Below are 16,560 nucleotides of genomic sequence, written 5' to 3'. Positions count from 1 at the left end.
ACTTACTTCTGTTGTTTTGCTTGCATTCATAATACAAAACACAAACCTGAATTTATCTTTCAAGAAAATAAGTATTAGTGTTAGTATTAGTAGCTGTTAATCTCCTAACTCATTTGGGAAGCATGTATGTCTTTTTTATTTCCATCAAGGATGGAATGTTTCTGAATGTTTATGCTTAAGAATGTTTCAGAAACTAGTTTGTTTAAAATGCTTTCTAGTGTTTTTTTTACAGACTGACATCCTAAAGCCTGCATTAACTGCATTAACTCATTGTGAATCATGCTTTCATCAGCTTGATACTGTATACATGAGAACAAACATCATAACACTGTATTAATAGAGATGTGGTGAACTGCAGTATATTCTAATTCACAGAGCCACATATGGCAGGTGGATGAGGGCAGAAAGTGAAGGAATTTGAACAGACTAAATAGACAGGGAAATTCAACTCATACAGAATCTTTAGTACACAGTTTTCGTATTAATACGGACATATTCATCAATAGCATTTGATTCAAAAGCTATTTTGTGGGGGGGGGGGGTTACCACTTAGTTCAAGTGATCTCTTTGACATTCAAATGTCTGTGTTTCAGTTGTGTCCCCTGTCCCCTTATACTATTCAGATATGTCTGACTAAGGCACACACACACACACACACACACACACACACACACACACACACACACACACACACACACACACACACACACACACACACACACACACACACACACACACACACACACACACACACACACACACACACACACACACACACACACACACACACACACAGCTTAATTGGTAACCCAGTCTGTTTAGTATTTATGGGTCTTTCAGAAGCCCTCTATCCTTACAAGGAAACAAGTATTACTTGACATAGTGCTACACTTTGTCCTCAGCTAGTTTGTGAGAAAGACATGTTAAACACAACTTTTCTTACAGGACAATAGAACATAAAAAAGGCTCTGCTGTTTCAGTAAATACTGTAGTAAGTCATGCTGGAGTGTTAAATTATTCTGTTGGCTGACAAGTCCAGTCATTTGTATTCTGCAGTGCAGAGTTTCAAAGTTTTATAATTTTCTAATTAACTTCATGTAAGCCGTTTGGTCAGTTCACATTGCGAAGTCATCAAAGTTTTATGGAATAGGGTAATACTGTTCAGACTGTCATGGCACTCCATTTGGAGTGACAGTATAACGGCCCTGCTACACTACAGTCACCAGCCATTGAGGGAATGCTTCCTTTGAAATCAATGAAAGCTTCTATCTATCTATAAGAATTGTCAAGGTTCAATTCTCGATGGCTGAGGTGCACGTTCATTCTATCTTGTGAATTGAAATAATGAGGTTGGTTTTGGTTGGTTTCTGGTGTAGCAGGTAGAACGTCCCATTGACATGATGCTGATGGAAATGAAATGTGATGGGTGTAGTGTAGCTGAAGTATCAGGGTTAGGGTTGCAACATTTTCCAGAAATCCTGGTTGTAGGATTCCGGAATTTCTGCTTAATCCCTCCTGATTCCGAGTATACTCCAACCCGTGATTTGGGGAAAACCAGGGAATTTATTGTATGAGTTAGGGCCATAGGCATACTCTATAATAGCACTTAGGGTCAGAACACTGCCACTACCTCGCTCTCCAAACAAGGTGTATAGCACTTAGGAAACATGCAAATGATTTTTAACATTGATGTTAGAGGGTGTCAACAAAGCACTAAGCAGGAGACAATGTATCTGTTTTTTGAAGAATTTGACTTCATTCAAAAGTCAGACTGACACACAGGAGGCTGCTGAGAGGAGAACAGCTCAATAACGGACGGAACAGAGCAAATGGAATGGTACCATGCATTTGATACCATTCCGCTATTTTACTCCAGCCATTAGCACGAGCCACCAACCTCCTGTGGACTGACATGCCATCCTCTGCACTTCACTAGATAAACGCATTAGAGGTCTGTATAGTTCATTCCACAACCTCTATGTTCCAAAATCTATTGCATTGTAGTGAAAGTCTGCAAATAATTTCACACCACTACAAGCTATAGCGATCAGTGCTTACACAGGCAATCGTCTAGTATTTTCAAGCCCAAAAAATGATATTCAAACTTTGGGAGTATTTGAGCTATTCAGTGGCAAATCTTATTTTCACTACCATAGATGTCTCCCATTTTACATCAATGTATGACTAAGTAAAAGTTAATTGAATTTAGGATTTCGGACATTTAAAAAAAAAAGTATTATCCATTATGTAAATTGTGTATGTATTTATACAGTCAGTGCTCTACATAGCACACATGTTTGTTCATGATGGTCTGTTTGTCTGACAATTTCAGATGATTACCTCCTATGTTGAAGGGCAGCTACGTACCAACTCCTTTCTCAAGGCTTCTTCAGAAGTATTATACATGTATTTCCATGGCCTCTGATACTGTAGCTATGTCTGCACTGCTTTGAAATAGAGAAAGGAAATGTCATTTGTTTTCTTTTTTCGTAGAGAAAAAGCACATTCATTATATTTCCCAACATGAGTAGCAGGCTTTCATTGCTTGCTCTCGTAACGATAAGCCTAAGTACGAGGGCCGCAATGGAAATGAATTGTATCATGATGATGTAAAAATCACTCGGCGTTGTTTTATTTGGGATAGTTGAATCCCTGTAGTTCAGCTCATTACTTCACATGATATTTACACTTCATGTGACTTTAAAAGTTGTTACATTTCTTGACCTTTCACAATTTATCTCAATGTGATAGACTCAGAATATATATCATTTCTTTCCCCGGTGTACAAAAGTATTTCATTCCCCTTTACAGCAAGCTAAATACACTAGTTAAATTAACTATAGTTTTATGAAGGTATGGCTCCACATATTTATAGCCCAGGTGGAGTATTCACACACTTATTTTTATTTAACCAGACAAGTCAGTTAAGAACAAATTCTTATTTACAATGACAGCCTACCCCAGCCAAACCTGGATGATGCTGGGCCAATTGTGCACCGCCCTATGGGACCCCCAATCACAGCCAGATGTGATGCAGCTTGGATTCAAACCAGGTACTGCAGTGTCGTCTCTTGCACTGAGATGCAGAATCTGGAACCACCGTGCCACTCAGGAGCCCCTGGATCACACATGATCCAGCATTCACTCTGTGAGATTTGCGATTAATTACTAACATTTAAACAAAACCCATATCATGAGTGAAACCTCCTCATTCCAAAATGTAATGGTTTGGGATATAGTCCAGCTGCATATTTTAAAGTAATCTTTCAACTCTTTATCAGTGCAGACAAAGGTCTCATATTAGTGGCCTGTCTACATTGCTCTATTTCAAACTATTGTCTGGATGCTGGAACTTCTCAGACATTTTTGGTCACCACCCAGTTGTGTTTTATGCCGTTGCTAGTAAAGTAAATTAAAGTATCTGAATGTATAGTAATATTCAGTTACTATATTTACATTAAAACACATTTAGACAAGGTGAGAGACGTTATACAGTTACACATGGCACTATGTTTATCATGGCAGGGAATCATCAATCTTCCTACATTAACAGGGGGACTGGTCATTGCCTTAGTGGTCCTCACTTAGTAGATAATATAGTATTCTCCCAGACTTCTGGTATACTTACTCAATATCATACAAGAGTACTGTCTAAATACATGATAAAAGGGTGTTATGGTTTAGTACTTTGCTGAAATAAACATTTAACCCACTTGGAATGTTAGTTATGTTAGATAGCTACATATTTAGCCATATATTATTACATTTTGCGCTAGCTCATTTTGTGAATCTGCTTCCGAGGTACCAAGACTCAATTGATGAGAATAGTATACAGCTTCTATGTAAATGGTAGCTTGATATAAAATGGATACATTCTAAAATGAGAGGAGTGAAGAGTCTGAATTGGAAGTTTGCCTGACTTGGATGAGGGTTAATTCGAATGTTTAGTCTAGAAACCTGAAAAGTTATTTTAAGTACATTTTGGAGAGGTGAATACGTTCATACACTGTACCTCATCATGGGAAGATATTGTTGAACTAACTGACAAAGCTTTTTATGGCAGTGAATAATGAAAAGCAACGATAAGCCTAAGTACGAGGGCCGCAATGGAAATGAATTTGATCATGATGATGTAAAAATCACTCGGCGTTGTTTTATTTGGGATAGTTGAATCCCTGTAGTTCAGCTCATTACTTCACATGATATTTACACTTCATGTGACTTTAAAAGTTGTTACATTTCTTGACCTTTCACAATTGATCTCAATGTGATAGACTCAGAACAAGGGAAGACATCAAATAACTCCTTCCAGCCATGACACCAGATGGTGCAGAGAGGAAAGGATCAATGTTCCCTGAGCTGCTTCTCTTCCCAGGGGAAGATATTACTTCCATAAATGGGTCAAGTTGTCCTCCTATAAGGAAGGGTTATTTGAGTAAAATGCAGTTCTTTCAGTGGGGTCCAAAATGATTGACACCCTTGATAAAGATAAGCAATAATGACTGTATAAATAAATCATTCAAATACTGAGCTATATTGTATACAAAATAAATACATGGGGAAATGTTGAGTTTATACTAATACAATTGCTCAGAGAAAGATTTTGTTAAACAAGTCATATTTTTTCAAAGAACATACCCCCAAGACATGCTAACCTCTCACCATTACCAATAACAGGGGAGGTTAGTATGTCTTGGGGGTATGATCGTTGACCCTCTAACTTCTTCACTCATCATTTATTCACGATACATTCAGGATTATCTGTAATCATGGTAGCATCCACATTAATGTAGAAGTGTTCAGAAACATATTATACTCTTATTTACAATAAAAGTGACTCCAAAATGACACAATACATTTCACGCATTTCTATTTGGCACAAAATTATCTGAAAAACCTAAACTAACAGCAAATGCATCCAACAAGTAATTAAGAATCTTTGGGGGTGTCAATAATTTTGACCCCTACCTTTATTGATTTTTTTATTTTATTGCATACAAAAATCTCTTTCTCTGAGCAATTTTATTAGTAGGCTTATAAAATAATACAATTTCAAAATGTTTTGGAGCATACAATATACCTCCAGTATTTAAATTATGTATTTTATATTTATTAAGGGTGTCAATAATTGTGGACCCCACTGTTGTTAAGAAATAGCTGTTGTTAGAGTAACAGGTGTTTGGATCTAATGTTGTCCCATCAAACACTACAACTAATGATTTATTTCTCATTATGGCATTAAGCTTCTTCTTGTGGTTTTGTATTGAGTTCTTGTTTTTCAGCGGTGAAATGCCATCCAACAAAATAACAGCAGAGTTCTCCGAATGGGCCCAAGTTTTTCAACTCATTTATTTGACTCCACTCACTGAACTTACTATCTTACTTTTTGGGCCTCCTGTGATTATAAGTGCTTAATTATGTGCATAAAATAAACATTAGATAACACACAAAGTTTGGGGAATTTGTGTAGTCCTTTGTTTGAGCCTTCAGTGGGTTACAGACTGGCTAACATTTAGTTGATTGAATGTTCTCTTTCATGCTGACATCTTTTCTTCTTTTGAGGGGGGGTGAAACTATTTTGAACATGACAAATACAGCACAGTTAATGGAGCCATTCCAGAGTCCCCATGCAATTGACAGACAGGTGTTTAAATTAGAGCCTCGAATCAAATGCCAACAAAGTCTTCAAATTCAACCAATGCAAGGTGGTTGGTCAGGCATTTAGGATCCCATTTTTTAGGGTGACTGATGGAAGGTTAGTGTCTCATCTACCTGTTCAGCTCTTCTGGAGTTTTTCAATGAAAGGCCCTCCACTTCAAAGAAACAAAGTTGTGAAATGACTGAAATGTCCCCCTGGTGTCTAGTTGTGCTGATTGTTGACCAGCCTTCAAATGAAATAACCTCCCTTTGTACTACATCCTTTACCATTGGAGAAAATGTGTGCAGACATCTTCTGATATCCAGGTTCTCCACCGGGGTCAAACCAATCATATTAGAGATTAGTCCAGGTCACACAAACAGAACACTCATCTGCCTCTGGAGTGGAATCGATTGCTATGAAATGCATCCCCCTCTGAATAAACATGATGGCTTTTACATTTGGAAATATCACATTTTATTCTCACATATGATCTGGCATATGGAGGGTTAACAGTACCAGTTTGAAAATGCATTGCCTTAAACGCTAAATAGGAATGGCAAAATTATAAATCGATTTTTCTTCTCATATTAGTGTGCATGAGTCATGCCACAATTAAATTGCAAAGTTAAAATGAAAATAGACAAGGGTTAATTGAAAAAACAAATGGTAAACAGAAAATCGTAAATGCAAAATTAAACTAAAGTGTCTGTTTTCATTTTCCAACTACCCAATTAAGCATTTTCTCATTTTCAAAAGTGTATACAAATTGCTTCTTGGAGGCGTGAACCAAGAGAGCAACACACCCATATGTAATAGTACATCCTAGCCATTGATTTTAGACTAGTGTAAACAGGTCTCATGTGTACCAGAAAGCATAGAGGCCTGTTAAACTGAAGCCTAGCAATTGACTCACGGAGCCAATGCAACTCTTCAGGTCTCAGACAGGGTAGGGCCTACTCATCATGCATGTGTGGTAACTGAACCACCTCAGTTACAATTCACCATCTTTTGACCTCTTCCTCAGAGACCCATCTGAGCCACAAAACAAATATGACTGACAGGGTTCAAACAAGGCTATTCTGCACATCAGAACAGCAGATTAGCCTGCTAAACCAAAGCCTATAGCCAATGCAACTCTTCAGGTATCAGGCAAGGTTACTCATCATGCGAACAAGTAATCAGGAAGAAGTGATTTGTGACCATGTGATGAGTAACTTTGCCTAATGTTGAGTAACTTTGCCAGGGACCAGACAAATTGCATTAGCTCCCTAAGCTAAATTGCCTAGGCTTTGGATTGGCAGGCTAAAATGTTCTTCTGGTGTACAGCACACCAGGTTTGAAACATGTCAGTTAAACAAGTCTAAAATCAATGCACATAGAATGTATTACTGCATGGTGGTGTCCTGTTGCTCTCTGGTTAATGCTTCCAGGAAGCAATTTAAATAAATGTTTAAAATAAAAAGAGAAAGCTAAATTGGGCAATTTGAAAATGAAAATAGCCAGTTTCCATTTCACTTTGCACATTCATTTTACTATTTTCTGTTAACCATTTTCTGTTTTCCATTTCCCATTTTAATTTAGAATTTCCATGAGCCATTTCCAATATTCAATTAGCCATTTTCAATATTCAATTAGTCATTTTCAATTTTCTTTTTAACATTAGAATTTAATTGTGTCATAAATCATGCATACTGATATGAACATATTTTAAGCATTTTCGAAATGGCAATGATCACCCTCCATACTAACACGGTAATAGCATAACATGTGCTCCAATAGGTCAATATAATTCACGTTTTTTAAAACTTGCGTAACAGCACAGAGCTGGCTTCAGTCATTTCAAAGTTCATAAGGAGAAAGCATCCCTCCACGGACGCCAGTGCTGCTGTAGCCTACCAGCACACAATTGCCCCGTACGTGCAGATAGTACTCTGGTTCGATGGCTTCAGGGAAACGGAATTTCTGCATTTGAGCCTCAGTTCAGTGATTCGGGACTTACTAAAGCTTTCAATGTAATATTTGACACGACTGCTGCAGACCGGTGACTTCTTCCCAAAGACCAGACGAAGTGCCAAGTGATGCCAAAACAGTGCGCGCGGACAACCAATCAGTGCGTGTTTCTCTCTCTCTCTTTATCAAGTATTTGGATTTGGCAAATCAAAGCCTTTCAAGGTTCATTCCTTCAACTAACTTCATAGTTTGCTTCAATTATTTTTTAACTTGGAATATTGGATGTTTTTCTTCTTCACAAAAACCCTTTTAGTCACTTGAATGGGATTGTGACCTCTCATCAATGAAGTCCGGCAGGTGACCAACGAATTAAATATGAGAAGTTTGATTGTTTTTATTCTAGCTTTATCAACGTGTCTGTCAGTGGTAAGTACTACAACAGTACTTTTAATGTATATTTCGTTTTGTGTTAGGCCTATGCATGACGATAAAATGTGCACAAGGATGAAGAGAAGGGCATTCTATTGCTTGAAAATATAAACTAACAAATGTGTGACATTATGATTGATGGACTTGGTAAGAAGAGGGTTTTGTCCATATAGGGTAGCCTAGTGTACAATGTTCTACTTGTTTACTCTCATTTATTAAACCAATTTGCTCTTTGCAGAAGTTGAACTCTTGATTTAAGCATGCAGCATTCTTCACAGTCCAAAGAGATATGGTATAAACACAGGCAGATGTAGGATCTTAATTTGAGCCAGTTTGCTACAACAGGAAAATAATCCTGCAGCAACAGAACATTTGAATTGTATGTGGAGTCTAATTAATATACATTTTTATAGGGGTTGATACTTTTTTCTTAAGAGAAAATCAAGTAAAAAATGCTAAAGTGGAAATTCCAAACGTCAGAAGCCTTTTTAAACCTCAAATAAACTACAACTTTTACAATTCCTGCATTGCAGGAATGTTCTACAACAGGGTGATCACATTAAGATCCGACAGCTGTAGCAGTAATGAATAGGCTTGTGCTATTCAAAGCATCAAGATCTAATTTTGCCATGAAGCTGTCATTGGAGTGCTCTTTACAGGGCAAATGATAGTCTAGGTAATTTCATATTTCCGCTAAATGTGTGAGCTGTGATGCAGTGGATTCTGATGTAATGATTTGCCTGAAATACAGCTACGTAATGTTTGAGTGAAATATAGCTATTTTTAAAAATATTCTGCAACAACGTGGAAAGTAGAACCCAAATAGATTCTATATGCAACTATGATAGAATGCCTTTCACACAGGATGATGTTGACCTCTGAAAAAATGGTTAAATTGGACTGTCTGACTCTATTGTCTGCATGGTCTTACAGACTTTTATAGTTACAGACTTCGATTTTTACATTGTTTGGAGGCACAAATAATATGGGTCACCTGAAATGCTCCAGACTGTCTATCTCAGAGGAGCTACCCAGGAAAGGGCTGAAAATAGCCATTATTAATATATGTAGCCTTAGAAATAAGGTTAAAGAAATCAATAACATTAGATAATATTTATATATTAGCCATTTCTGAGACTTAGATAATTTGTTTGTTACAGCAGTAGCAATACAAGGATATAACATCTATAGAAGGGACAGGAATGCTTATTGGGGAGGTGTTGCTCTATATGTTCAGAGCCATATCCCTGTAATGCTTAGGAAGATCTCACGTCAAGTGTTATTAAAGTGCTGTGGTTGCAGGTTCACCTGCCTCATCTAAAGCCTATTATTTGGGGGTGTTGCTATAGGCCACCAAGTGCTAACAGTCAGTATCTAAGTCATGTGTGTGAAATGCTCAATAGTATATGTGATGCAAGCACAGATGTTTACTGTCTTGGGGACCTGAATATCTGTCCGCTCAAGAGGAAGCGTTTCACTGTAACCAGTGCCTATAATCTGGTTCAGGTTATTAATCAACCTACCAGGGTGTTTACAGACACTACAGGGACAAGATCATCCACATGTATTGATCACATTTTTACTAATACTGTAGAACTTTGAAATTATCACAACATAGGTTGCAAATGGCTTTTTTAATGGCTTGGCTTCCTTAGTGATTTTACCCATACACTGCTATGGTATCCTGGATACAGCCCCTTTGTGATCACTGCACCAATGGGTACGGATACAGCTCTAGAACATTGTTTGCTCTATAACCATAAATTCATACGCCACCGTGATATACAATAAGGCCGTGACAACAAAAAGACAGTCACACAGTGGCAGAATAAATTAAACTACACATGTTTGTTTCATCACAAAACCAGAAAGCCTCATCTGTCCGCTGATGTCCACAAAGCAAATATTGCATTCAAACAGTTATATGGTCAAGCAAGTTAATGTTTTCGACAGTTCACTAAACAACTACTGATTTAGAACCAAGGAGTTATCTCAAGTCAGCACAAAGACAACAGGAGCACTGCCTCTGCTATTCCAGCACCATTTCAACTTAACCATTTAAACATCAAATCAACAAGGCTATATATGTTTAGTTTAATAACAAACCTCCACTGAAAACAAACCTCCACAAGTCTGGTTCATCCTTGGGAGCAATTTCCAAACGCCTGAAGGTACCACGTTCATCTGTACAAACAATAGTACGCAAGTATAAACACCATGGGACCATGCAGCCATCATACCGCTCAGGAAGGAGTCACGTTCTGTCTCCTAGAGATGAATGTACTTTGGTGCAAAAAGTGCAAATCAATCCCAGAACAACAGCAAAGGACCTTGTGAAGATGCTGGAGGAAACAGGTGCAAAAGTATCTAAATCCACAGGTAAATGAGTCCTATGTCGACATAACCTTAAAGGCCACTCAGTAAGGAACTGCTTCAAAATAGTTTGCAACTGCACATGGGGACAAAGATCGTACTATTTGGAGAAATGTCCTCTGGTCTAATGAAACAAAAATAGAACTGTTTGGCCATAATGACCATTGTTATGTTTGGAGGAAAAATTCCAACTGTGAAGCCGATGAACATCATTCATGTTGAAGAGGGTGGCAGCATCATGTTGTGGGGGTGCTTTGCTGAAGGAGGGACTGGTGCACTTCACAAAATAGATGGCATCATGAAGATGGAAAATGATGTGGATATATTGAAGCAACATCTCAAGACATCAATCAGGAAGTTAAAGCTTGGTTGCAAATGGGTCTTCCAGATAGACAATGACCCCAAGCATACTTCCAAAGTTGTGGCAAAATGGCTTAAGGACAACAAAGTCAAGGTATTGGAGTGGCCATCACAAAGCCCTGACCTCAATCCTGTAGAAGATTTGTGGGCAGAACTGAAAAAGCATGAAAAAGCAAGGAGGCCTACAGACCTGAATCGGTTACACCAGCTCTGTCAGGATGAATGGGCCACAATTCAAAAACTTATTGTGGGAAGCTTGTGGAAGGCTACCTGAAACATTTTACCCAAGTTAAACAAAGGCAATGCTACCAAATACTAATTGAGTGTATGTAAACTTCTGACTCACTAGGAATGTGATGAAAGAAATAAAAGCTGAAATTCTCTCTACTATTATTCTGACATTTCACATTCTTAAAATAAAGTGGTGATCCTAATTGACCTAATATGGAATTTTTACTAGGATTAAATGTCAGGAATTGTGAAAAACTGAGTTTAAATGTATTTAGCTAAGGTAAAACTTCCGACTTCAACTGTTTGTATGTGTGTGCGTGCGTGCGCCCTCAAGTAAAGCAAAACATGTTGACTCACAGTATTTGTAGACTAGTTGAACGCCAATGCCGTCCTCCTCTCTTCATGTTGGCAAAATGGTCTATGGCTCTGTCCAGTGGCAATTTTAGTATGTAAATCTTTGTGAGGCAAACTATTTTCTTTAGATGCATGCCAGCAAAGCCACTACACAACATTAACAATACATTTATTGGACTATAATGGTGACAAACGGTGCCCACAAACTGTTAGGGCCCACATAAAGCTGTCCCAACAGCAGAGTCCCAACAACCGTCCCAACACCTTACCACCACAACACATGGCTATCAGCGGAGTCTTGTCTGGCAGTGAAACATTTCATTCAGCATCATTTTTTATTTATTTTAATTTTATTTCACCTTTATTTAACCAGGTAGGGAAGTTGAGAACAAGTTATCATTTACAATTGCGACCTGGCCAAGATAAAGCAAACCAGTTCGACACATTCAACGACACAGAGTTACACATGGAGTAAAACAAGCATACAGTCAATAATACAGTAGAAACAAGTCTATATACGATGTGAGCAAATGAGGTGAGATAAGGGGGGTAAAGGAAAAAAAAGGCCATGGTGGCAAAGTAAATACAATATAGCAAGTAAAACACTGGAATGATAGATTTGCAGTGGAATAATGTGCAAAGTAGAAATAAAAATAATGGGGTGCAAAGGAGCAAAATAAATAAATTAAATTCAGTAGGGAAAGAGGTAGTTGTTTGTGCTAAATTATAGATGGTCTATGTACAGGTGCAGTGATCTGTAAGCTGCTCTGACAGCTGGTGCTTAAAGCTAGTGAGGGAGACAAGTGTTTCAGAGATTTTTGTAGTTCGTTCCAGTCATTGGCAGCAGAGAACTGGAAGGAGAGGCAGCCAAAGAAAGAATTGGTTTTGGGGGTGACCAGAGAGATATACCTGCTGGAGCTCGTGCTACAGGTGGATGATGCTATGGTGACCAGCGAGCTGAGATAAGGGGGGACTTTACCTAGCAGGGTCTTGTAGATGACATGGAGTGAGATGGAATGAGACCGTAAAGGTCGCAGTGGTGGGTAGTATATGGGGCTTTGGTGACAAAACGGATGGCACTGTGATAGACTGCATCCAATTTATTGAGTAGGGTATTGGAGGCTATTTTGTAAATGACATCGCCAAAGTCGAGTTTAGGTAGGATGGCCAGTTTTACGAGGGTATGTTTGGCAGCATGAGTAAAGGACGCTTTGTTGTGAAATAGGAAGCCAATTCTAGATTTAACTTTGGATTGGAGGTGTTTGATGTGAGTCTGAAAGAAGAGTTTACAGTCTAACCAGACACCTAGGTATTTGTAGTTGTCCACATACTCTGGACGGTTCTGACTTAGAATATTGATGTTGGGCAGGTGCAGGCAGCGATCGGTTGAAGAGCATGCATTTAGTTTTACTTGTATTTAAGAGCAATTGGAGGCCACGGAAGGAGAGTTGTATGACATTGAAGCTTGCCTGGAGGGTTGTTAACAGTGTCCAAAGAAGGGCCAGAAGTATACAGAATGGTGTCGTCTGCGTAGAGGTGGATCAGGTACTCACCAGCAGCAAGAGCGACATTGATGTATACAGAGAAGAGAGTCGGTCCAAGAATTGAACCCTGTGGCACCCCCATAGAGACTGCCAGAGGTCCAGACAGCAGACCCTCCAATTTGACACACTGAACTCTATCAGAGAAGTAGTTGGTGAACCAGGTGAGGCAATCATTTGATTTACTGCCTTTTAAAAAAACATAGCTGATATGGCTGACTTGTTTAAACAAATGTGGTTCCTATTGACAATTGAGATGTACAAACTATGGCATAAGGGACGTTGAGTGGATAAGAGTGGATAAGAGGCAATCCGTATTTTCGATTAAGACAATGAGCTAGGACAGACGTAGTCAATATAACTATTTGTTCAGCACTTTTGAAATGCACAGCGACAGAATGGGCTGTTCTTCCAGTATTCTCCCTGTACACCAAGTCAGAACTGCAGGATAACTAAAGGGGGCATATAAGCAGACATTGAAAGCTCTTACAATATTCAATGATGACATTTCTCTAAAACAGGCTATAGGCTACATGTGCACCACCAAGTCAGAACATTAGGCTAAATTATGAGGGGAAAAGGGACTGAATTATAAGAGTGAGGCACATGGGCGACTAACAGCTTACTATACAACATACACTTACTATACAACATACACAGTATTACTTTCTTAGCTACATTATACATATCTCCCTGGCATATTGCATGCATCAGCATACAATATATTTTTGGACTCACATTGTTGTGCTGTGCTCATGTAACGGATGTGAAACGCTAGCTTAGTTAGCGGTGGTTCGCGCTAAATAGTGTTTCAATCGGTGACGTCACTTGCTCTGAGACCTTGAAGTAGTGGTTCCCCTTGCTCTGCAAGGGCCGCAACTTTTTGTGGAGCGATGGGTAACGATGCTTCGTGGGTGACTGTTGTTGATGTGTGCAGAGGGTCCCTGGGTATTGGCGAAGGGACGGTCTAAAGTTATACTGTTACATTGATGCTGTTGACCCGGATCACTGGTTGCTGCGGAAAAGGAGGAGGTCAAAAGGGTGGTGAGTGTAACGGATGTGAAACGCTAGCTTAGTTAGTGTTTCAGGGACCCTCTGCACACATAGAGAGGAACCGGGCTATGTGGGGTGGCCAGTCCTCTTCTGGCTGTGCCGGGTAGAGATTATAACAGAACATGACCAAGATGTTCAAATGTTCATAAATGACCAGCATGGTCAAATAATAATAAGGCAGAACAGTTGAAACTGGAGCAGCAGCACAGTCAGGTGGACTGGGGACAGCAAGGAGCCATCATGTCAGGTAGTCCTGGGGCACGGTCCTAGGGCTCAGGTCCTCCGAGAGAGAGAAAGAAAGAGAGAATTAGAGAGAGCATATGTGGGGTGGCCAGTCCTCTTCTGGCTGTGCCGGGTGGAGATTATAACAGAACGTGGCCAAGATGTTCAAATGTTCATAAATGACCAGCATGGTTGAATAATAGTAAGGCAGAACAGTTGAAACTGGAGCAGGAGCATGGCCAGGTGGACTGGGGACAGCAAGGAGTCCTCATGTCAGGTAGTCATGGGACATGGTCCTAGGGCCCAGGCCAGTTGAAACTGGAGCAGCAGCATGGCCAGGTGGACTGGGGACAGCAAGGAGTCATCATGTCAGGTAGTCCTGGGGCATGGTCCTAGGGCTCAGGTCCTCCGAGAGAGAGAAAGAAAGAGAGAAGAGAGAATTAGAGAACAGCACACTTAGATTCACACAGGACACCTGAATAGGACAGGAGAAGTACTCCAGATAAACAAACTGACCCTAGCCCCCACACATAAACTACTGCAGCATAAATACTGGAGGCTGAGACAGGAGGGTTCAGGAGACACAGCTGTGGCCCCATCCGAGGACACCCCAGGACAGGGCCAAACAGGAAGCATATAACCCCACCCACTTTGCCAAAGCACAGCCCCCACACCACTAGAGGGAAATCTTCAACCACCAACTTACCATCCTGAGACAAGGCCGAGTATAGCCCACAAAGATCTCCGACACAAAATGTACAACCCAAAAAGGGGGGATGTACCCAGACAGGCCGACCACAACAGTGAATCAACCCACCCAGGTGACGCACCCCCCCCAGGGACGGCACGAGAGAGCCCCAGCAAGCCAGTGACTCAGCCCCTCTGGCTGCCCCAACAGGGTTAGAGGCAGAGAATCCCAGTGGAAAGAGGGGAACCGGCCAGGCAGAGACAGCAAGGGCGGTTCGTTGCTCCAGAGCCTTTCCGTTCACCTTCCCACTCCTGGGCCAGACTACACTCAGTACACTTTTTAAAGTTTTTGTCATAGCTAAAATGCTTGCTAGCCTGACTTCCTTGCATGTGCAACAATGAACCAGCTATGTTAGCTAGCTAGCTAGTTTATGTGAGCCTACTATCATCTCAGGCCAGCGGCACAACATCTTTAGTTAAAGGTAGATCAGAATCGGCGTACAGAGAATTAAGTCAAAAACACAAGTCCAAATCCCAATCTCCATCCATGGCTGATTTAGGAAAGGGACGATTTAGCAGGCCAGCTACTGTAGGACATCAACACAAGCAGACCAGAAACTTTTTTCTGAAAATGACGTTTTGTAAAGGAAGTAATTTGATTGGTCTCAAGCCAAATCCAAACTGGCCTCCCTTGGGCGTTTTGCTCCACCAGGACGGACAACTCACAGTTGAGTTCAGCTAATTATTTTATAAAATGTTTTATCAAGGGGAGCCAAATGCTTGCTGGCATCAATCAATCAAATGCTATGGCGGCAACAAGTTATACTCTTTTGGTCCAGACAGTATCAGATACATGGGTTTCCCATACTGACACAGATGGGCACTGTTTCCCTTGCTCAGATGATTTAAGCCACTTGCGAATTGATGGAAAACTATGAAAACCGAGAGAGAGACTAAGAGAGATTATGGACAGAAAGACGAATTCTACTCCATCTTTAATCGAATCAGATGGCTTACTAATCACAACCATTTGATGTTGCCAATTATTTGAATGATTACTTCATTGGCAAAGTGGGCAAAATTAGGCAGGAAATGCCAACAATGAACAGTGAGCCATCATACTCATGCATAAAAAAAAGAATAATGAACAAAAAGCATTGCACGTTGGAATTTTGTAAAGTTGGTGTGAGAGAGGTGGAAAAATGATTAATATTGATCAATAATGACAAACCTCCTGGCATTGACAACTTGGATGGTAGCTGACTCTATAGCCACTCCTATCTGTCATATCAAAGCCTAGAGGAATGTCTTTGTCCTCGGGCCTGGAGGGAAGCCAATGTAATTTACTGGTTCTAACACTGGCATTAAACAAAGCCTGTGTGTCCATGTATGCTGATGATTCAACCATATGCATGTCAGAAACCACAGCTAATGAAGTCACTGAAACCCTTAACAAGGAGTTGCAGTCAGTTTTGGAATGGGTGGCCATTAATAAACTGGACCTGAACATCTCTAAAACTACGAGCGTTGTATTTGCTATAAATCATCCCCTAAGCTCTAGACCTCAGCTGAATATGGTAATGAATGGTGTGGCTGTTGAAGAGAGGAGACTAAATAACTTGGTGTTACCTTATATTGTAAACTGCCATGGTGAAAACCATATAGATTCAATAGTTGTAACGATAGGGAGAGGTCTGTTCATACTCCAAAAAGCATGTC

General features: G+C 40.0%; 1 protein-coding gene across 1 annotated transcript in view; it reads left to right on the top strand.

Annotated features, from left to right (window-relative positions):
* Positions 1–7,499: 7,499 nt before the first annotated feature.
* The window catches only part of LOC124041905 (vasoactive intestinal polypeptide receptor 2-like), a 46,032-nt gene continuing 36,971 nt past the window's right edge, over positions 7,500–16,560 (top strand). The window contains exon 1 of the mRNA XM_046360047.1: positions 7,500–8,017. Within this exon, the coding sequence (XP_046216003.1) occupies positions 7,967–8,017 (51 nt within the window). The 5' untranslated portion in view covers positions 7,500–7,966. The remainder of the gene's footprint in view (positions 8,018–16,560) is intronic.

This window comes from Oncorhynchus gorbuscha, linkage group LG08 (genome assembly GCF_021184085.1).
Source record: "Oncorhynchus gorbuscha isolate QuinsamMale2020 ecotype Even-year linkage group LG08, OgorEven_v1.0, whole genome shotgun sequence".
Taxonomy (NCBI): domain Eukaryota; kingdom Metazoa; phylum Chordata; class Actinopteri; order Salmoniformes; family Salmonidae; genus Oncorhynchus; species Oncorhynchus gorbuscha.
The sequence above is the reverse complement of the archived record's forward strand: the minus strand, read 5'-3'. Positions and strand labels throughout refer to the sequence as shown.